The 24,098-nt window shown below is 39.7% G+C and overlaps 1 protein-coding gene across 1 annotated transcript in view; it reads left to right on the plus strand.

The window, feature by feature from the left end:
- The window catches only part of babam2 (BRISC and BRCA1 A complex member 2), a 115,109-nt gene that overhangs the window by 4,805 nt on the left and 86,206 nt on the right, over positions 1-24,098 (plus strand). The window contains exon 4 of the mRNA XM_084914255.1: positions 12,489-12,583. Coding sequence (XP_084770381.1) covers positions 12,489-12,583 — 95 coding nt within the window. The remainder of the gene's footprint in view (positions 1-12,488; positions 12,584-24,098) is intronic.

Raw genomic sequence — 24,098 nt, forward strand, 5'->3', positions numbered from 1 at the left:
AAGTGGCTGGTGTGTTTACTTTTTATTTTAGTCTTTGATCATAATGATTAGATTTGTCAACACAACCAGCCTGAGGAGGCATTAGTGCAGATGTTTGAGACTGGGAACTATGAGTCAGTTACCTTCACAAATGGATGTTTGTACAGTGATTTTAAAAAAAGACAATGAAATTTAAACACAAATTGAAAAAATAAAAATGTAAAAGTATAGGTTGTGATTCACAGTTAAAGTTCCAATAATCCTCACAATCATCTGCTACTGCTAAGTTACAGCACCGTAATAGTGCTCTATTTCATCAGTGACTAGCATGCAAAGTTTCCCCATTACACTTAACTGTTAATTAATAATTTGTCACTTTATTGCTGTAACGTAAAGTTAAAGCTAAGCTAAGGCTACACCTCGGTGCCTTGCAGTCAAGCTATCTGGAGTAGTAGTAACATCTAAACTAACAGGAAAAACTAGCAGTCTGCTTTACAGAGGCTCTGTAACAGATGCCGCTGTCCTCCATAAAGTAAGAAGAAGAAACATAAACTATCAGCACAAATATGGAAAATAGACCAAGCTAATGGTAACAGGGCAAGAAACAAAGTAAATTAGCAGGCGTAAACTAGCAGTTCTGCCTCTCAATAAACGTAGGAGGGTCACGAGATGCTCTGATGCTGTCACTTTAATTGCTGCTATTTGTTGATTTTAATTAAGGGCCAGGGCTCCTTATTTATTATGCATAGTGATCTGTCATGTGAAAGTGACAGATTCAGCATCTGTAGATAATGGCTTAAAAAGTCACATGAAAGCTTATAGCAGCGAAAAATGATTGAATAAGAACAGTGCGGTTTGTGAACACATAAAAATGCAGTGTACAAAAGCACACATTCCAGGACAAATACAATAATAATGTGATCAATGATCCAGATTATTTACCACTAAGATATAGAAATCAATAGGAATGAAGCAGGATAGGAATGACAGCAAATTTTATTTATATTTTATTTTTTATTGTGGGTATTGGCCCTGAACAAGCTATAATATGTGATCCCTAAAGAAGACATCTATTGGTCATTATGACAGTTATATTGAGACAATACTAGACCTGTACTTTAACAGTGACACTCAAAACCATTACAGCAATGAACCCAGCACAAAAACAAATTAACAAAGTTGATTTTTCTGCATTTCTGTTGAGCTATTTTGGCCCTTACAAAACTAATCCAGTCACTGAATCTTACATACACCAGTCATTTAGACTTTTAGCACAATACTGACTGTATAATTACTACTCGAAAAAAACATTTCATCAGTCGAGTGGTTGCAAGAGGGTGTCATTTGTGGAATAATTATAATTATCAGGTTTGTTCCTTGCAATCAACGTTAAAAACAAAAGGAAAAAAAATTAAATAAAAAGTGAGAGTTGTTTTGTGTACAAAATGGAGTTAGAATTAATAAACTGGATGTGAAATGGATTGAAAGTTGCATTCATAATGTCTTAAATTCAGCAGATTAAAGTCTAATCTTGTTGATTGCATGATTTAACCCATTTTTACTTCATTTCTTAAAACATTTAAGTGTTCTTTATACTCTAAACCACTGGCATGATTTCAATTTGCAGGCCACCATCTGTGCGCAGGTTAATATATTCAGTGTCTAGAGCAATTGGCCTGCACTTTGGAAAGAGAACATCTTCACTGGAACAGTTTTATTTAAAAGAAAAAGATGTACTTCAACCGTTATTAGAGTTTTATAGCTGCACTTTTGTCTAACAGGCAGTGAAACATAATTTAAGGCCATAACAGTGAATATGTGATATCATATCAATATCATTTTCAAAGTAACCATATCTATGCACATAAGCTAAATAAAGGTACTGTAAAACTGCTATATGCTTAGACTGCAGGGAGATTTCTCATGATTCACTCAGCATTTTTTTCAAATTTAGACTGTAAGTACAAAGCAAGGTCAAAAAACCCGGGACATCTCTTCCTTATCTGGATTCACTTGTTGGAAGATCAGCAATCAGGGCAAGCAGTCACACAAGGGTGGTTATCACTTCGACAAGTCAGCCCAGGGTTTCCCAGTGTAACTGCGAGTTATGAGCAGTGTTTGCATGAAAAAGGCAGAATTGGCAGCGTATGACCAATCAAAAACATGCAGAAGTCTCTTGGCAGCAGAGCAGCAAGTTTTACAAAGAAAGAGAGAAGCAGTGAATTTTACAAAAGGAAAAAAATGTTAGAAAAATCTGGAGAGGTTAAACATATAACACCAGCTATTCAAAGCAGCAGTGTGAGACTGTGTGTTAGGAAAGGCTGCACAGTTTGTAAGCTATATTCTAATATAAAACATCCTGTAGGAATGTGTGTGCAGTTTAAGTGCTAAAGTACTAAACACTGGAAGACCTGACTATAATTGCATTTTTTTGCATTGAGAATTGAATACTAATTAATGTAATGTGTAATTACATTAAATGAATGTGTTGCTTATATATTCTAATGGCGTGCAAGATGGGTTCAGCTGCAACTCTGGCACAGCAAATTTGCCTGTAAAGTAAAGCCCCATTTAATTGACTGTTGTGGTGAATTGCTTCCATATGAATAAAGCTTTTACCAGTAAAATTATTCCTAAGCATCTGCACTTACTGTTTACTTTAGGTACACCTCGCTTGTACTGGGACAGATTCAATAAGGAGCTGGACACATTCTTTGACAGTGACAATGGCTGCAAATTCATGGTGTGAATCTCCTGTGCCACCACATTCCAAAAATGGGATTGAGTTCTGGTGACTGTGGAGGCCGTTAAATACAGTAATGGCAAGGAGCCATCAGAAAGATGGGTACACTATGGCCACAAGGAGATGAGCAATAATACTCAGATTGTGATATTTAAGTAACGTTCACCTGGTACTAAGAGGCCCAAACGTGTGCCAAAATCTATCCCTCACACCATTACACAACCAGCACCATCCTGAACTGTTGATTTAAGGCAGGATGGAGCCATACTGTAATGTTTATACAAATTATTTGGACCCTGCTGTTCCAATGTTGCAGCAGAAATAAAGATTCATTAGACCAGGCAAGAGTTTCTTCTACTGTCCAATTTTGTTGAGCCAATATGAATTGTTGCCTCAGTTTCCTGTTTTTAGCTGACAGGAGTGTGGTCGTCTGCTGTTGTAGACCATCTGATTCAAGGTTCGATGCATTGAGAGGTGCTCTTCTGCATACCTTGGTTGTAATGAGTGGTTATTTGAGTTACTTACTGTCAGCTCAAAGCAGTCTGCCCATTCTTCTTTGAACTGTGTCATCAGTGTCATCAAGAAGGTATTTTTGCACAGAATATTTCTGCTCACTGGATATTTTTTCTCTTTTCTGAACCATCCAATATAAATCCTAGTGATGGTTGTGTGAAAAAACTCAGTAACATTTTGTGAAATATTCAGACGAGCCTCTGTCGCATGGAAAGTCACCTAAATGATATTTCGTTGCCATTCTGATGCTTATTTGCAATTCAGAATGAAATCTCAACTATGCCTACAAGTTTTTGCCATGATTGGCTCACTAGACATTTAAGTTGGCGAGCAGTTTAACAGATGCAACATGAAAGCTAAGTGCGTATTTTGATGTAGTGATTTTGTACATCTTGGTCTCTTATCTTGAGTATAAGCTGCTCCAGAAGAGAACTGGTCTGTACCTAAGTCTGTGAAGGTTCTCAGTCATCCAGGTCATCGTAGTCAAAGGAGCTTGCAAAGAAAAAGCGTCTGGACTTCTTTAAGTTACTTGAAGACGTTTCACCTCTCATCCGAGAAGCTTCTTCAGTTCTAAGGTCAAATGGTGGAGAGTCCCAGATATAAACCTAGTGGGAGTATCCCCCCACAGAGGGACAAAAGGACCCCCTGACGATCCTCTAATCGCCTGAGCCAAGGTGTGAAACTGGGTGTGGGTCCCAATCAGCCAGAGTTTCGGGTGTGTTCATTGTGAAACCTGGCCCCACCTTATCATGCGAATTCCTGAGGTCAGATGGCCCAGGATGTGAGTGGGCGTTAAGGCGTCTGGGAAGGGATCTCAAAACTGGATTATAGATGGCAGAGAGTTGGTGTCGTAAACCCCCGCCTCTGTTCAAAGATGGTCGCTCACAGTGGACATAGATGGCTTCTTTCACTCCTCTTTCAAACCATCTGTCCTCTCTGTCCAAAATGTGAACATTGGCATCCTCGAAAGAGTGTCCTTTATCCTTAAGATGCAGATGGACTGCTGAGTCTTGTCCTGTGGAGGTGGCTCTTCTGTGTTGTGCCATGCGCTTGTGAAGTGGCTGTTTGGTCTCTCCAATGTAGAGGTCTAGCAGTCCATCTGCATCTTAAGGATAAAGGACACTCTTTCGAGGATGCCAATGTTCACATTTTGGACAGAGAGGACAGATGGTTTGAAAGAGGAGTGAAAGAAGCCATCTATGTCCACTGTGAGCGACCATCTTTGAACAGAGGCGGGGGTTTACGACACCAACTCTCTGCCATCTATAATCCAGTTTTGAGATCCCTTCCCAGACACCTTAACGCCCACTCACATCCTGGGCCATCTGACCTCAGGAATTCGCATGATAAGGTGGGGCCAGGTTTCACAATGAACACACCCGAAACTCTGGCTGATTGGGACCCACACCCAGTTTCACACCTTGGCTCAGGCGATTAGAGGATCATCAGGGGGTCCTTTTGTCCCTCTGTGGGGGGATACTCCCACTAGGTTTATATCTGGGACTCTCCACCATTTGACCTTAGAACTGAAGAAGCTTCTCGGATGAGAGGTGAAACGTCTTCAAGTAAGAAGTCCAGACACTTTTCTTTGCAAGCTCCTTTGACTGGTCTGTACCTAAGTTATCCTGGCCCAAAAGGAAGTGAACCCCCTTTATAATCCAGTAAACCCAGAGTTACCTGAAGTTACATTGGGAGATTCCAAATCCTACTCATTAGTTTCTTTTCTCTATCAAAGTTTGCTGTTTGTCTCTTTATGCTACTTAATTTTCCCTTCTTTTCCCTCCCATTCCTCTGATGAGAGGAAAAGGAGTCTGATGGCTGCTTCTCCCTGAGTCCGGTTCTGCCAGAGGTCTCTAACTGTTAGAAGGGAGTTTGTCCTCCTCACTATCAAGTCACCGGGGTTCTCTCTTTTAGTGATATTTAGCCCCTGTTGTGAACTGACATTATATAAAACCAAAAATCAAATTGAAATTAAAATGATGTGGAAGACTTTTAGTCAGTTTGGTTGGGCTTGCAAGTAAAAATGCCTCGTAAACATTGTGTGTCACTTTAATACACAGTGCCATAGGTGGGTTTTGTAATTGCGGCTTGGTCTTAGCAGGCACTAAGACCAAAGGCAACCACAGGAATTTCTTAACTACAAAAACAAGATGGCAATTTTTCTCATGATGGTAATGAAATAACACCAATAAAACATGCTGCTATTTGTGCCACTGAGCTTTTACTGGAAGAGCCGCTCACTTCTCAATCAAATCGCCACATCACAAGCTTTCTCTCCAGAGCCCGAGGGAGAAAATCAGTCAGTGTGATAGTAATGGTAAATTCAAAACTTATTGGTGCTTGCTTGCATTGACTGTGACTGAAGCCTCCAAAGTTTTACGGGAGCCTAACAAATTAAATGTGTTGAAGTAACAGATCTTGTAAAAAACATAGTTATCAGGATAACCTGAATATTTTTTGCATTCACATTGATCTAAATCTCTCAACAGGTTTTACAGCTGATATTCTCACCCACTTCAAAGATACAGACATAACACAAGCCAGATATGTCAGCTTGATTGGTGAAGCTGTGGCTGACGACTTATCAACATTTTCTTTGAACAGATGCCTACACATTTTAGAGTTGTTTTCAAAGCATTATTAGGAGTCCCCTTATTGTGCAACTCCTAGTAATAAATAAAAGGGGTCCACATTTGTGGAAAGGCTGATATTGTATTTATCAATTTGTCAAGATTTCATGTACAAAAAGTCCCGCAGTGCGCATCTTAAGTTTGATCATAGTTACTATTTTGTTCTCCTGGCAAGGCCACATTTTCTCCAGACAGAGGAAGTAGGTTTTTCTTATTTTGCATAATCTGCAAAAAAAGAACTGTTCTGGCAGAAATGGTTATGAGCTATATAAAGATGTTGTGGCTAGACTCATGGATTGTTTTGCTTTAACTTATATTTTAGTGACGTTAAAGGATTGTCTCTCGAGAAACAGAAGTTTTAAAAAAAACATGACATATCCGCACCCCCAACAAGCCAGCAATAAAGGCACATAGTGGTACAAGATATAGACTTCTTCAAAGTTAAATAAAGTCATAGGAGGAACCTTGAACATGAATCCTTTGGCATGACAGGGTTTTCTGCATTACTCAGTTTTTAAAATGTGATTTAAAATGTTATCTTCATTTAAGCCCCAAGTATACACAAACACACCCATAATTATGCATTTGTGTTTTTATTGAACACACCCTTTAACCCTCAGATGGATAGATTATGCTACTTTATTAACTGAAATAACTTGAGGTCATTTATATTTTATACAGGTATGCTTTATTTTAATGCCTATGTTTGTGTTTGTTATACCTAGGCTGTTTTGTTTGTATAGTCTAATATTCTGAAATGCTGAAATGTCATTAATTAGGATTTTTAATCATTTTTATTCAGAAAAGTCAAGGTTAGCCTCGAGGCTTGTGCAGCTATATATCTTGCTATTCTAGCTCTGTTAGCTGTGGTTCACTACAAAACATGTTGTAACGAGAATCCATCCATCCATCCATCCATCTTCATTCGCTTTATCCGAGGCCGGGTCGTGGGGGCAGCAGCCTAAGCAAAGAGGCCCAGACCTCCCTCTCCCCAGCCACCTCCTCCAGCTTATCCGGGGGAACACCAAGGCGTTCCAAGGCCAGCCGAGAGATATAATCTCTCCAGCGTGTCCTGGGTCTGCCCTGGGGCCTCCTCCCGGTGGGACATGCCCGGAACACCTCACCCAGGAGGCGCCCAGGGGGCATCCTTGTCAGATGCCCGAACCACCTCAGCTGGCTCTTTTTGATGTGGAGCAGCAGCGGCTCTACTCTGAGCCCCTCCCGGATGGCCGAACTTCTCACCCTATCTCTAAGGGAGAGGCCAGCCACCCTTCGGAGGAAGCTCATTTCCGCGATCTCATTCTTTCGGTCACTACCCACAGCTCGTGACCATAGGTGAGGGTAGGGACGTAGATCGACCGGTAAATTGAGAGCTTCGCTTTTACACTCAGCTCCCTCTTCACCACGACGGACCGGTGCAGCGTCTGCATTACTGCAGCTGCAGCCACAATCCGTCTGTCGATCTCCGGCTCCCTTCTCCCATCACTCGCGAACAAGACCCCGAGATACTTGAACTCCTCCACTTGGGGCAGGATCTCATCCCCGACCAGGAGTGGGCACTCCACCCTTTTCCGGCTGAGAACCATGGCCTCAGATTTGGAGGTGCTGATCCTCATTCCCGCTGCTTCAGACTCGGCTGCGAACCGTTCCAGTGCGAGCTGGAGGCCCTCACCCGATGAAGCCAACAGAACCACATCATCCGCAAAAATCAGAGATGAGATTCTGAGGCCACCAAAGCGAAAGCCCTCCGCCACTTGGCTGCACCTAGAAATCCTGTGCATAAAAATTATGAACAGAACTGGAGACAAAGGGCAGCCCTGGCGGAGCCCATCACCCACCGGGAACGAGTCCGACTTATTGCCGGCAATGCGAACCAAGCTCTTGCAACGGTTGTATAGGGATCGAATGGCCCGTAGCAATGGGCCAGACACCCCATACTCCCGCAACACCTCCCACAGGACACCCCGAGGGACACGGTCGAATGCCTTCTCCAAGTCCACAAAACACATGTAGACTGGTTGGGCAGACTCCCATGCACCCTCAAGTATCCTCGAGAGGATAAAGAGCTGGTCCAGTGTTCCGCGACCAGGACGAAAACCGCATTGTTCCTCCTGTATCCGAGGTTCGACTAGCGGACGAACTCTCCTTTCCAGCACCCTGGCATAGACTTTCCCAGGGAGGCTGAGGAGTGTGATCCCCCTGTAGTTGGAACACACCCTCCGGTCCCCCCTCTTAAAGATGGGGGCCACCACCCCGGTCTGCCAGTCCACGGGTACTGTAACGAGAATCACAAGTTAAAAACATACATATATTTCAGAGGTAAAAAAAAAAAAAGTTAAAAGCTGTAGGAGCAGCAGATTGACAAGTTCCTTGTAGAAAACATTTTTTTGCAATTATCAGAAAGGCACATATAAATATACAGCTCAGCTCTTAAATAACCCTACTCTGTTGCTTGAAGGTTTAAACAGTCCCAGTGCAGGTGGAAAAAAACACTAAATGAGCCCTTTCTTTTCCTTATTTTCTCTGATATTTATTCGGTTCCAGTGTTGGTTGCTCAAATTAAACATGTCCAAAGATAATCAGGTCAGAGTATATAGAAGTAACCTGTGCATTAAACACTGTGTTTAAACTGTTCTAGACAGACTGTTTAGACTGTCTTCTCCGCACTCGGTTCTGTATGATGTCATAAAGATGGGGTTATTCCTTTCAGACAAACTAAGTGGCCGTGCGAAGGCCCAGTATGAAATAATGATTATTTTGAACTAGGACTCATGCAAAGCTACTCTAGTGGAGTAAGGAATAAAACTATGGGGCTAGAAATAAGCAGAAGAGGTCCCCTTTCTATGATGATTTCTGGCATAAATGTCAGATATCTGGGGATTAGTTTTCTAGCTGATGGTGGGGAGTTAACGATATCCAGAGCCAGCTAAGCAGCCTGGAACCATACTTTGCTGTCATAATGATGTTTTCATAGCGGTATGTAGTGATATGTTTAGATCATACATGTTGTTGGCTTCCTTCCCAGGTTATTTAATGTCAGCTTCGTTAGTCCACAAAACATTTTTTCACCAGAATTCCCCCAAAATGCTGTGCCATGGACCCAATTCACCATAACAGAGTAATCACTGATTGATTGATGAAGTAACCCTCTGGTGATTATGTGCATGACTTGAAATGTATGAAAGGTTTTATTTAAACCCAAACTCCTTCTTGAACCTCCTAAAGTAAAAATGTGTGTAAAAATGAAACTTAATAGTATGAAAATGAAGGAAAGAATGTCTATGTTGTGAAAAAACTACATCTTTTTTGAGCGGACAGCAAAGCATTCACAAATCAGCTGAGAGACGTTATGTCACCACTGTGTCTCTGGTCTGGCTCAGTCTTCCATGAAATGCACATGCCTGATGCATGTCACTAAGGAGGCATCCAGAGGGCATCCTAGTCAGATATCAGAACCACCAGTTGACTTCTTTCAGTATGGAGGAGCAGCAGCTCCTCTGTTTTGAGGTCTTCCTACATGACTGAGCTCTTCAATAGGAAGCTCCTTTTTCCTTTGATTATATCTTCTTTTTCACTAGCCACAGTTGGTGGTCATAGGTGATGACAGGAATGTAGACTGACCAGTATTTGCCATAGTTCAGCAGACAGTACAGCTTTCGCATTACTGCAGACACTACACCAATCCAGTCCCCGCTTCACTCTCCTCCTCCGCTCACGAACAAGACCCGGAGATACTTAAACTCCTCCAACCTTATTTTTTTAAGTCGAACTTATTTTCTCATGGATGACCCCGTGTCCCCTAACACCTTCACCACTTTGTTCATTTATATTTCATTTTCGTTTGAATTGTATTTAAAGTTAAACAGAAATTAATGGAGACAGAAAGCAGCAATCTGAACAAAGAAAAAGAAAACTGGCACGGGTATTCTGGCGTGGCATGCAGCTGTTATACTTTCCTGTGCTTTGGCCTCAGGAAAGAGGTTTGTCTAATCAAGGATGCAGAGCTGCAGATTGGTCTATGGATCTGCTTGGCATGGCACACTCTGTACACAGCTAATCACTGTCAATATAAACCCAGCCTCTTCCACGTGACCGACATGGCTGGTACTGCTTTGTAGTTGTACACATTGTACCGTTTCTGACTTCAATAAAACGTCTGTCTGAATAAGATTTGGAGAGAAGGTGCATTATGCAGTCACGTTTGAGTGAAGCTTCTTGCTGTCTAAGGATGTATGAAGAAAACATCATACAAAGCCTCTATAACCTGTGAAGTCTGCTCTTCCAAGACCTCCATTTCCCTCTGGAACCACGCCAGCAGTTTTTCTGTCAAGCTTCCAGTGGTTTGGAGCTAGTTTACGACACAACCTCTCGTTTCCTCGTTTGACTCTTCTCCACTGGAAAAATACTTCCACATGTGTGTGTTTGCCTCTTCTTGCTGTTGCTGCGTGGAACAAAAAAAAAAAAAAAAGCAGAACAGGACGTCTTGCAGCACAGAAATAGAGTTGTGTAACGTAATTTAAGAACATTGTGAACCAAGCTTTGTTATGTGAGCCCTCAGTGAGGGCCATTTCCAGTGTGCGCTTATATTTTTGTAATTTTATCTCAATATGTTAGTAATAATTTTAAATAAAGTTATTAAACAGAAAATGGGCGAGTGCATGTATAAGACGTAATGAACCCAAAGAGTCTGAATATGGTAATGTAGTTTACAGTAAATATGTGGGGTCAACCATCCAAAGCAGTGGTCAGGCCATGAGAGGTGAAGAAGAGTACAGGCAGGGTGGAGTGGACAGTGTGACAGAAGGATTGCTGCAAGACTGAAAGGGAAGCTTTACAAGACAGAAGCAAAACTTGCAGTGATGTATGGTTTGGAGTTGGTGGCAGTGACAAAGGCTACGTTCACACTGCAGGCGAAAGCTCATCAAATCCGATTTTTTTTGACCCTATGCGACCCATATGCGATCATGGTATGACAGTGTGAACAGCACAAATCTGATACTTTCAAATCGGATCTGGGGCACTTTCGTATGTGGTACTGAATCCAATACATATCTGATGTTTTAGAAAGCGACTGCTGTGTGAACGGTCATGTCGCATTAAATCTGTCTTTTACGTCACTGACACAAGACAGACACCAATTGTCAGCGACGGAGAAGACATCGCGAACGCTTCCTGGCCATCCAGTGTAGATGTCAGTGAAACTGTTGGGAAGACAACGTGAACATTTTATTTGTACTGTATAATCTGCAGATTCTGACAGAAATCTGCAACTATATTTTGAAGCTCCTCTCTAAAACAAGCAATAAGGATCATTATTAGGTTATTTACATTATTATGTAAATAACAAAATAACTTAAAGCAACAATTGGGAAACGTAAAGTCCGAAGTCTTTATATTAAGGGCCATCAGTCAAACAATACTGTTTAGTCTGGGTCTAAACAGAGCGCGTTGTGTGTGAAGTCTTCTTTTGCGCATGCAGGCCGCTTTGAGGGTTCACACTAGAGCGCGTTTGCTGTCGCATTTTATTTGTAGTGTGAACAAGCAGACAAAAAAATCGGATTTGATCAAAAAATCGGAATTGAGCATTGTGCCGAGTGATTCTCTGCTTACTGTACATTTGAAAGTTGCCTTGCCTTTGCTCATTAAGAGTGGTAATCACCAAAGAATATGTATAGAAGAAGAATGCCACTCACCAAAACTGAAATACCAACTACATTAATGATGTGTTACTACACGTGCCAGAAGAGTAAACTGCTTTCAGATAGTTGCATTAAAATTATTTCAAGGCTCAAACACAAAAACTATCCGGTACAGCTGGCCATACCAACACACCTGTCAATCAAAGCTGCTATGCCCCAATTTTAAGTTTAAGGAAAATCCCATATAAATGGATAAACTAACCATAAAGTTCAAAATAGTGTTTTGCAGCAGGCTGTGAAGATGTTTATTCTTATTTGTCCTGTAAAATTGAACATTTTAACATGAGAGTTTCTAGGGATTGGCTCATTTTTGAAGTCAGTCCCCATAGGAATTAAGGGAACTGCATATTTTAGCCTCAGGATTTATAGGTTGCTAATCACTCACCAAAACATGTTTAATATAGAGTTATTATTACAAGTAATTGCTATTTTTAATATGGGATGTGTCATTCAGCTTGCACTGTCATTCAGCCGGTTGTCATTTACCAAAAGAAAAAAAAAAACTTAAGATGATTTATTGCCTGAAGTTTTTTTTAGTGTGTGGTTTACCATATGGGTACATGATATGGAATTTAAATTAAATATGCAATTAAAATGCATAATCTTAAAACTTTTGCTAATGTGCTGGTGTGCCAAGGTTTTTTATGGTTGCAAGGGTGCATGTGAAGTGTTCTTATTTAAGGCACTTAAACTGCAAGACGCTAGAGCTTAAATGCACATTGTGTGCTTAGTGCAACTAGTAAAACCACACACAACTACCACAATTTGCTGGTTTCAGTAATGCTTCAAAAATACTTTCATTTCATAATACCAGACAGAATATAGAAGATTGATGCATTGTTTTTTCTTTTTTAATTATTTGTTTAGAGCAAGTCAACTTTGATTAAAACTGAATGAATAATGCGTTCTTCTCTTTTCTTCCAGGGGATATCATATTCAATGCACGCTATCCAGAATTGCCTCCAGATTTTATTTTTGGAGAAGATGCTGAGTTTCTCCCTGAACCCTCCGAACTACCAGTGAGTAGAATGGAAGAATGTGAAATGTTTAATTAATAGAGGGAAAGGTTGGTTTTTTTTTTTATAATTTTCCAGTGAGTACAGTCTTTATCACCACATCTGCTCCACACCACAACATGCATTTGCTAAATCCACCTCTGACTCATTTTTATTAATTTTCTTCAAATGGTGAATGGTCACAACCTTATTGACTGAAGTGGCCAGGAGAGGTTTAGTTCATAGTACATCTAAATTTTAGAAAAGCAAACACACACTATGCATTTTCTGTGGATCTTGAGCCTTAGCTGTTGTAGTGATTACACTTCTTATAATTGTTTTGACTTGCTGTTTATCTGTACATCTGATCATCTCTGTGATTCACTGGAAGGCTAGTGTGAACAAATGAAAATGTACTGTCCATGTTTGTAATGTGCCTTTTTTCATAAAGAGAGTACTTCTTTTTAGATGGACAAAATGTAATTTAAAGTTTTATTAGATTCATGTGAATGCTCTTCTTCCTGGAAATTTACCTGGACATTCTTGGTATTTGTTCAGTCATGTTTTGTTTAATTGTCATTAATTTTCCTCTTTGAAAATGGTTCCAAGAAGTCATTTTTTCTTTTTTAACCATACAATGTCAACACAGAAGTATGTGGACAGCTGCAAACGGTTTTGAGCCTAGCAGGAGAACTGGTTTTCAAGGACAGATTGCATCAGCATTGTGTAGTTTCAGATGAGGTGTGGTTGTTTGTTTTGCATATTAATAAAAGCTGTTGCACCACAAAATTGCATCATCACTGTAAGTTCCAGTAAATCCCAAAGGATTTTGAAAGATACAAATGAATACTTGGTCAGAATTACTGTCATGGGGTAACTTTACAGAAAGAGTGCTTTACAGCACATGTAAAAAAAGGTTTCACAGTTAAACCAGAAAGTTTAAAATTTCTGTCGCCCAAACATTAAAAGATTTCTCAGAAACTAAAATACAAGCGACAAAAGCTGCTTATGTCTTCCCAAAGATCGCTGGCTTGGAGCAAAGAATGGGTAATGATGGTAAAGAATCACTGTACTGCACTAATCTGCAAAAATCCTGATAATGTTAATAAAGGCTCTATTTTCTCAGTTATGGCAATGGCAGCTGCAGTGTTTAAAGTTGTCTTGATCTGTGCTCAATCAGCCAAGTAAGGAAATCCTAAAAAGTTGATTCTGTCAGCATGGTAGCATTTTCAGTGGGAGAAAAGTTCCATCACTTCTTAGGTCACTTGGATGAGTGATAAAATGTTTCTCCCACTGAAATCGCTATGTGCAGATGAACAGAATAAAATTATGGGTAGTGTTTAAAGTTTAAACTTTTTTAACTTTAGCTTTTTAATACTGGACCCTACTTGAGGAGCTTGAGTTACAGTTCAAAATAATATTTCAGCATACTATACTGCCCTTGGTGCAGTTTCTCAATTTGTGCTCTGTCTGAAACCCATTTCCTTGCTTTTTTAATGGCATTGTCACTTAAAACCAGCTTTCTTCTCATTGGCTGTTCCTTCCAAACAGAAGTGTTGCAGCTAATTTCCCATAGAGCACACTGTACAGTCTACTCTGTATAATTAGCATACTTTTGAGTGAATGTCTGTAGTATTTTTTTCTGTAGGTTTTTTCTTTTCTGACATAAACTTATAACAGCCAACTTAGTTGTAAACAAATGAAAATGTATGTTAAACTTGGCAAAAGTAGAAAATTTCATATTTACATAGTTAAGCTGATTAAACAGTTAGGAGTTCTATCTCAGCTCGATTGGTCACTGGTTTAGCATGTCATTCCTGAATTACATTGTGGAATAATTACACCAATCTAATTTCCTGTGTTTGGATAGTCTAATATTTTGTCTTTTTATGTTATTTTCTATCTAATATATATATATATATATATATATATATATATATCTTATAATCACAAAGTTACATTCAGTTTTTTAGTGTGCAAAATCACACACTTACACAATCAAGATTTGAACAGACTGGTTGCCCCTTACAAATAGAAGACTTGAACAGGAGTTGGGTGGGTGGGTTACAGGAGGTTTACCTACTATGTTTGTAACTGTGTGTTACACAAGTTCTGTACAAATAAAGTTTATTATTATTAGTAATATTATTATTACCTAGCCAGGTAGAGCATGGAATGTCTACTACCAAACAGCTGTTATAGCTACAGAGCAGTTTGAGACAAGCAAATGCCTTGATATGTGGGCTGAGCTTCACAGGTGCCAGGGCATGCCGTGAAGTATTATGGTCAGTGTACTAATTTTCCACTGTGCCACTGTTATCAGAGCCCATGGCTCTGAGATGAAGAGGGTTTGTTGGGTCAGGAGCGCAGTCGGGGGCATGCTCCTTGTTTACAGGGTTGTGCATTTCATCCCCCAGGGTCAAACTATTGGAGCCTAGTTTTACTGTTACTTCCTGAGGCAACTAAAGGAAAATATTAGGCCAAACGACTCGCACTGTGGCAAGATGGCAAAAGGGTGCCTCATTGTGACAACGTGCCTGAACGGTCACAGCAAATTTGGCAGCGCGGTTACATCTACGCAGCTACAGATACACTCTCTGATGATTAAATTTACATCATTCTGACCCTAGGGTCTCTTGTGGACAGTAAATCACATTGTATAGTGCATGTCATCATGTTTTTGCCTGGCTAAAGCAGGCTACAATACACTAGTAGAAAAACTTTATCATTAAACTTTTCACTGTAGTGTAGCGTTGTTCTTTCTGGGGCATTCAACAATTCAAGATCTAATTTGTACCTAACAGCAGATATCACTGTCCCACTTTATTTATGTCACATTCAAAAATATATTTAAAAATATTTAACCAACTGAGTAATCATGTCTCAATTTCAAGGCACCCATTTGGCTTTTGTGCTGCTTTATTATTTTTAATTTAAAAATGATTACAGAACCCAGCAACAATTTGCCAAAACACACCGGATGAATTAATTTTGTTTGATCCAAACATAGGATGCAATCAACGCAATCACACCTAATACATTAAAAAAAGGTAATGGAGGAGGCCAAGGAGAAGGACCTAAAACTGGGGTGGGCAATTCCAGGCCTCGAGGGCCGGTGTCCTGCAGGTTTTAGATCTCACCCTGGGTCAACACACCTGAATCACATGATTAGTTCGTTACCAGGCCTCTGGAGAACTTCAGGACATGTTGAGGAGCTAATTTAGCCATTTAAATCAGCTGTGTTGGTTCAAGGACACATCTAAAACCTGCAGGGACACCGGCCCTCGAGGCCTGGAGTTGCCCACCCCTGACCTAAAAGGAAGAAGCCAAACAGGGATCCAGTACCTACATAAGGCCCATGCTCAGCTACTGTGCAGCATCCGGGTTTTTTTTATGTGTTCTGAAATAAATGAATATGACTACAATTCTGTCATCTCCACAGCCTTTGGTAATTGCTACTAATCAAACCATTGACCTTGTACAATGATTCCTTTTAAAGTAATGTCTATTGGCATGTTTGCGTTAGGTTATTAGATGATGGTAAACACAACACAGACATGCCAATAGGGCTAGCTGGAAATGTGCAAACTTTTCTGTAGTTACTACTGGGTAGTTATCCATTGCTATTTTTGAAGCAGACTAGCATGGAGCTGCTAAATTCCCCTGCTTGTGTCAGAGTCTGGGAGAAGTGAGGGGAGTATTGCTCACTGTCTCATAAATCTAGCTGTGCACATAAGGGGAAGTACCTCCGCAGAGCCAGTGCTTGGCAGCCCACTGCTTGTTTATTTTCTCACTTATAGTCTTGCTGCGTTTTGCACTTCATGCTTTCATAATCCTCCTTCGTCTGTTTCTCTGCCTGAGATTCCCACTCCCTCCTTTTTCCTCTATATTTTCAGTAAGTACATCCCCCTCTCAGTGTTAAAAAACTCCCGATTCTGTGGAGTTCATTAATTTCCCCCTCATATCTCTTGTGAATATTTACCGTCTGGCCGTGGGAATTTAGATTGTTAAAACTGATTGTTATCTGAAAAATATTATTTTGATATAAAACTGTGACTTATCATTAGAGTAACATGTTTTTATGAAAATAAATAACTTTGCACTTATAATAAGGAGCAAAACATTTTTGTGTGACACTGTCTCTTAATATCTCTTGGTGCTTTTGAGTTCTACTTCAAGTGGACTATGTTTCTAGCCATTGTTATCCAGGGGGTAAACATTAGGCTAATTTTAGGTCCTCTGTCAGTGGCTGGTTGAATTCCTGATGTCTCAGCAACACATTGCTCTTGTTTACAGCCAGTCAAGGGTATCATTAGTTTCTCTGTTTAGGCTTGTGTTTTTCCCTGCTGTCACCAGGCCTTGAGTAGGTTTATTATCCATGTTTCTGTTTAGACAGAGAAATGTATTGTTGTTGCAAAAGAAAAGGGAGGACTAAAACAGGATGCATGTGCTACACAGTAGATGATCAGTAAGGTTTGGTAATATTATATGCACGTTAGAAACTGCATAACATATTCTAAAATCTTGAGTGAAAATGTTTCCTTTTAGACAATTAGGCTCCCACTTAACTATGGTTTTAGCCTGATCACATCATTATAAAAGCATGCCTAAGATAACCTATCACCACAACTTCATGTATTAAAATTTCCTTTTGGAGGTGACGATAATACATGCTTAAATCGTTGCCTGCTCTCTCGTTACTGTGAAGTGCTAGCAAGTCTCAAAATGTCCACTCACCCAAAGATGTTTTTATGGAAAAGAAATTCAACTCTTATTAAAGGCTTGTCCCATTTCGTCGAACATTTTATAATGGTCTCACTTTTAACCGTTCATCTAAAAACCTAAGGAGTAAAGTTGTATCTAAATAGATGAAATGAATCAACCATTTCAAAAGCTGCATGTACATAGAATCACCAGTGAAATCTCGTAAAAACATTCGAAAAGTTTGGTGACTTTATCCAAAAACATAATTTTGCAATCATTTTTCTTGACAGGTTGTACTTCTCTTACGACTGAGGGTCAAGTCTGAGAGAAGTTTCCACCTGACCTCCTTAGAAATGCTTTTTTTTTTTTTTTTGTATGTACAATAACATATCTATTGGACCAATATACATTTATCTTCTTAAGCTACAGACCCTTGAAGCATGAGGTTTGGGGCTTTTTAATTTGTGCTGTTTTCACCAGTGCTTTTGATCCCTCATGCATTCAAAATTAAATGGGTGGATTAACTTTTCACTCTGTTAAAAACAGCAAACAGTCACATGAAGTATTCACAAAAACTGATGGCGAAACGTCTCAAATTATTTTATAGCCAAAACATGTCAGTTTTATCCACATGGCAGTGCTGACTTATTGCTATGGACAGCACGTTATCATTAACTTTTGTCCAACTTTTCATCTCAGCATTCAAAGAGGAGTCTCAAATTATTAACCTTGTCAATTTGGAAGCTGATCTGATATCTATAGCTTTAAGGTAACCTAAAACTTTTAAATGTTAGACTTAGATCCCCAATGGCCAAGCAATCCATTGCAAGCAGCACTTTGAGTTCCGTTTTAACAGAAAGAGACCTCTGGCAGAGGTTAGTGACTGTTGTACTTACTTGAGGAAACTCTAGGAGCCTTGCTACCTTTAGAAGGTATAGCAAGTCAAACATGGACTACAAAGGCAGCAATAACAAAGTAATCCTCAAACCTCTGCAATTGTTAAGAAAGGCCCTTCCAAGAGTTTTAACCACAATGGATGATGAATGAAAGAGACTTTAAATATCCCTGCTGGATGATGAGAGGCCACATGTCCCACAAATAAACCATTTATAGCCGAACAGTTCCATGAGCCATGGAATATGAGAAAAGTCTGTCACAAATTTATTGAGGTTCGCTGTTATATTGTTGTTAGGGTGCAAGGGTTGACTGGAAACTACAGATGTAGGCTAAATAGCATCCAGACCATTGCTAATTGGCCACCAGGGCTGCTCCCTGCCTCAGCGTGCTTTGAAACTCTTAGTGGGTTGTTTTTTAACTGGTCAGTCATGTTAGCCCTCATACTAGTTTCATGACTCTAATTACTGTATGTCAAAGCAATGGAAAGTCATCTGCCAGTCTAATGGGTTTATTTTGGGCTCAGAGGGAGCCATTGTTCCTTTCAACATGGAGATAAATCTTAAGTCGGCCTATGATTGCCACCGCAACACTTAACCACACTGACACATTCATGACTGTTTAACCTAAAGATTTAATTGGGAAGGAGGCTTATCGGAGATTACTGAAACTATGGCGAGCATGGCAAGACTGTATAACACGCCACTTTGACTTTACTATGGAGATGACTAAAACACCCTAAAATAGCCTTAACTGAAGTGGCTTATTTGGGTGGCCTCAATACACTGCAATATAGATATAAACGAAAGTAAGACACTTGAATACAACTAACATTTAATGCAGCCAGCAATCTGGACTGAAGCGTTGTCTGACCTCCATCAAGAGGTGAAGGGGTTTTTTTTTATTGGAATTATGTGTATTTGTTACTAGATTTGCATATTTTGTACTTTGTATGTTCATTTTGACATATGGTCTGACAAATTAATGCCCTGTTGGTTTCTGGCTTTTCATTGGATATTAGATTCATTGCATTAACCTGTAATTGTTTGTAATGTTTTAAGATGACTGGCCAATAATCTGCCCTCTCCCAATAATAATTATTATTACTATTATTATTGTTGTTGTTGTTCCTAAGGACCTCAGATGATTGAGATTGCTCTGAGCAATCTCAACGTTGTGAGACCAATTTGGCATTGTGTATCCTGATTCAGTTTACTTAGCGCAAAAGTCCATCTACAGTCACAATAATTGAGTCCCTTTACTGACCAAAGATGGACAAACTTAACTGCTTGATGCTTGTAAGAGATTGCACCAAAACAGGAAAGGAATGCTCTGTTATTTATATTTAGAAGCACATTTACTGCCTTTCCACAAAATGCAGTGCAAGTGCCCCAACTATTTTAAATTATTTTTTCTTAACAGAAAGTTCCATTAAAATCAACATGTCATTACTACAAATTATCATGAAAGAACATGCTATTGAATAAAGAAAATAAACTTGCAAAACCAAAGATAACTACAATTCCTTCAAAGACTAAATTCTCGTAGAAAAGCCAGCAAGTCATAAGTGTGCCATAAGTAAGTGCAGTCATTTGAGAATGGGTTAGTCCTGGGGGCAATCTTCAGAGAATACTTGAATAGTTCCTAGTGTTTGTCTTGAGATGCCCATTCTGAATTTTGGGGCTCTAATTTACTGGCCTAGAGTTGGAACCGTTAACATCAGCAACTTTACAAGTGACAACAATGAAAAGTTCACCAATGATTGTCAGAAGCAGCCCAAAGATTTTGTCTGATTTTCTTCTGACTGAAATGACCTCATCTTCTTAGCAATGGTGCCTAATAATCAGTTCTCTAAGACTGGTGAGATCAGAACGGAGACTAGTTCTAAAAAAAACCCAGACCAGTAAAAAAAGATCTAAATGCTGCTGTTATGATATGATATGATCATGTCCACCTTAAGATTAAACATAAAAGCACTTAAAATAAATTTCTTATCAAGATTTCAAGAGAAGATCAGTTTCTGGCTTATCTGTGATAGCGGGGTGGAGAGCTCAGAGAAGTGGAGTTTGGAAAGACGTGTTAACCTAACATGGTGACAGGAATACAGCGGAATAGGTCTGCCCACGGGTTGCTGGGAAAAATGACCAGAAAGGAGGAAATGACAAAGACAGAGGGCGGAAGGGAGGGAAGGTGGAGAGCAATACCATTTTAATTCCTTACGTAGGTTATGTTGCATCATACATTTTTTCTTCCCTAATTCACCAAGTGATGGCAACACACTGGACTTCAGTGTTTGTACAAATGTTTGTATGGAATGCCCCCCCCCCCTCACCTCCCCTTTCTGAAAAAACAAAAGATAAAGAAAAAAACTTTAAAAGCATTGAAGCTGATTGGGTAAGAGTTTGAAGTTGTGTATTCAGTGCGCATGCTGTAGCATGTCTGGGTATGATTGTCGTGATGGTGCATTTTGCTTGTGGCTGATCTGTGATTGTGGTGCACTGTTCTGTAATCTTGAATTCTTTACCACCCATTCCCTTCACATAATTTGTTGTACATAGTCAGCATGCACACCCACATCTAGAGTGAGTTATAGGTATTATAATAATAATATTGCAACATGAGAAGCCTTAAAAGGTTTTCTGTGTTTTGGCCCCAGAAAATATAAATCATGGTCTTCTCAGATCACTGACAGTGATTTGAATAAACAGCACAAAATGTTCCCGTTCACTCATACTGACATCAGATGGAGCAAGACAACCCACTGTGGGGCAAAAATGTTTTGGTGTGTTTCACCACTGATGGCTGCAGACAGTATTGTTAGACTCTGCATCTGTTAACCCATCCAGCTACATGAGTAATCGGCTTCCCTACTCTGTACATTTACGACAGCAAAAACAAATCTGAAGGTGTCATTGGCCAATGAAATCACAAAACTCTTTATCTTCTTTAACCTATTGTGATACGGGGAGTGAGCTTGCACCATGTAAGAACAGTCATCTCTAATGGTTCCTCTCTTTTTTACTCAACTAATGCTACCATTTGTTGGCCCCTGTTTCCCCCTTTCTTTGTGTGTAATAATTTCTCTGGTCTAGACTTGTCCAGTGATGCGTGCAGGTACGAAACTTTTGGGAGTTCCCCTGCATTCTGAATCTTTCCCATTCTGCATATGCCTGAGAGCGTGGGTTAGCCGTGATAGCCTCTCTGCACACGGCTTCAACATGTTTCCACTTAACCTTTTTGCACTACTCTGCTGTGCGGTTCAAAGGTTGGCTCTTTCTTGTTTCTCTGGAAATCCCACATATTTTGGAACTGTTGAAGTGTAAGGATATCTCGTTTGGCTCTGTTCCCTCTAATTGGACTGGACTGTGTCACCTGTAACTGAGAAAATATATTAAAAAAAAAAAAATACCAAATAGGCTATTCTGGTCAGGAAATAAATATAGCTATTTAGTGTATTCATCTGTCCCCTTAGCTCCAGTTGTAATGATAGTTCAGCTAATGATAGTGCTGGTGGAAGTCTAGCTGCCTCTCAATTACCCCAGTTGAGTAAGATATTTAATTTTTGATAAACCTCATCTTGTATTCATGCAGGGCAAGAAAGACAGACGTATTGTCTGACAAACCCATACTTAAACTAATTTCTGTTAGTCTCTTTTGGTAAAACAGGTAACTCACCAGTGTATTACTGTTGTTTTCCACCCTTTTAATTTGGAGCAAGCGTTTAACTGTTTACGCTGCGGGCATTGTACAGATTCAAGAGAGATGCCTGAGTAGGGTTGTGGACTTGAAAGGCTGAAGGCACAAGTGTTTAAAATTCTATAAAATTCTATATTTTTTGATTTGTCAATAAATATTGTGAAAACACCAAAGTGGACAAGTAACTCACCCAAAGACCTAAATAAAAATGGATGTAAATGGTAAATGGCCTGTATTTGTATAGCGCTTTTACTAGTCCCCCCTAGGGACCCCAAAGCACTTTACACACCCAGTCATCCACCCATTCACACACACATTCACACACTGGTGGGGGCAAGCTACATGTAGCCACATTACACATTGATTTTTGTACTCCTTGTTTTGAAGCCTCATTGTTAGCATTTTGGTCACTGTCATGTTGATTTCTAAAGGCTAAAGAGACCGTATTTGGATTATAGTGTCACCTTTATTTTTTTCAATTAAAGCTTGCAAACCTGGCTAGTGTGCTACACTTATAGATACAAGATAATTATTGCTAATTAACAGGACTAATTAAATGCTCAAATTTCAGTCACCATAACTAGAGCGCAAACTCTTTTTTAGACAGTCTGTATTACATACCTTTCTATTTTATAGTTAATATCACCAAAACTATTCAAAAGGCTTGAATGGATGCATTATTTGTTTATTTAAAATAAAGTAACCAGTGTTTTTCCAGCTGGTATTGGGTCAGTACTCTGTATCAGAAAATTGCATCCCTAAAAATAGGATTACATCGTAATTTTATGATTACATTGTAATTTTATGATTACATTGTATTTTTGTGCTCAGGGAAAAGTGCAGAATAGATTAGCCTTGGTTTTAATCTTTTTACTTTATTTAGTAGCAATAAGAAACATGTACACAAACGTGTGTAAACGTGTGTGCCCCCCCGGCCACCTTCCCAAAAAATTAAGACTCCTGAGAGAAGATGAGGACTTACACAATGAGGCATTGTATCAGGACAACTCCCATAAAAAATGGAGTGTGAAGCCAATCTAAGTTTTCTCCCATCTAGGAAAAGGAAACATTCCCAGCATCACGCTACCCTCTGGTAATACTGCATGCCAAGCATTGATGAGCGCTTCCTATCTGCTGCTCCAACTCGTCCCCTGTTACTGTTTTAACAAAGAAACTCAGATGGCCCATAAAGCTACATTATGTCAACTTGTGCATAGTGTACCAACTGTTGCTCCCGCTTCCTTCCTGCTTTTGGGAATAATGGGTTCCAGCTTTTATTGGAGTTTATTATCGGCAGCGCTCCCTGACAGGTCTGGGAATGCTTTTCATGTGCAGGGTATTGTTTGCAACCAGAGACTGATGAAGGAAAGGGGTGCTGGCTATTCCTAAACACTAGCTGATGTATGAAACAAATGCCAAGACTTAGATGGGACAGCGCTCTCAGCCCTCACGGTGGATTGGTGAACCACATTAAAAGTAGTCAGAAAAGTGCTATTTCTGTCAACCAGTTGCTCTGTGTTGGACACAAACCGCACAGATCACAGTGAAGGAAAATACACTGGGCTGAGAATGCCAAGTGTCTTCAACACATGACAAGAGCAATTTAGCATGATCTTACACTTGGCACTCTCCGGGGGCGAAACAGGGTGTGAGCCCACACTTGAATTAGCGACTAACAGAGATTAATTTAATACTTGGGAGTTTTTTAATGCCTCACACTTTCAAGTCTACAGCGATTTATTGGATCAGGTTGCCAACATCTATAAAAATCACATTTAAGACGTAAAAACAAATATCTTCTCTTGGCCTATATAATTATCTTGCATTTTCAGATGCCAGTCCCTCTCTTATTGGCCTAAGATAAATATTGGATCGAAGATGGTACAGACGGATGGCACAGGAAGACATAATTCTGTCAACTTGGGTCTATTCAGAGTGAAGATGCCCAATTTAGGTGCACATTTTGTTCTTAAAGGAAAACACTTATTTTTTGTTGAGTTCTTTCCTTATGCTCAACATATGTACTGTGCTACACAGGCAAATATACTCCGATTGCTGTTATTATATGAACTATGTTGTTTCTCTTGAGTAATATGTTACAACCCAGCTTGTAAGGTGCTGCATAAGATCGAGCCTGAGACTAGAGTTTTTATAAAGGAGTTTTATTTTAAATTGCTGGATAAATTAAAATGGAAACACTGGGTTTCCTAGCTCACAACGGGCCTTCCTACGCTGAATTTAATCG

The sequence above is a fragment of the Perissodus microlepis genome, chromosome 19 (assembly GCF_051167445.1).
Source record: "Perissodus microlepis isolate ML-2025 ecotype Zambia chromosome 19, ASM5116744v1, whole genome shotgun sequence".
Classification (NCBI taxonomy): domain Eukaryota; kingdom Metazoa; phylum Chordata; class Actinopteri; order Cichliformes; family Cichlidae; genus Perissodus; species Perissodus microlepis.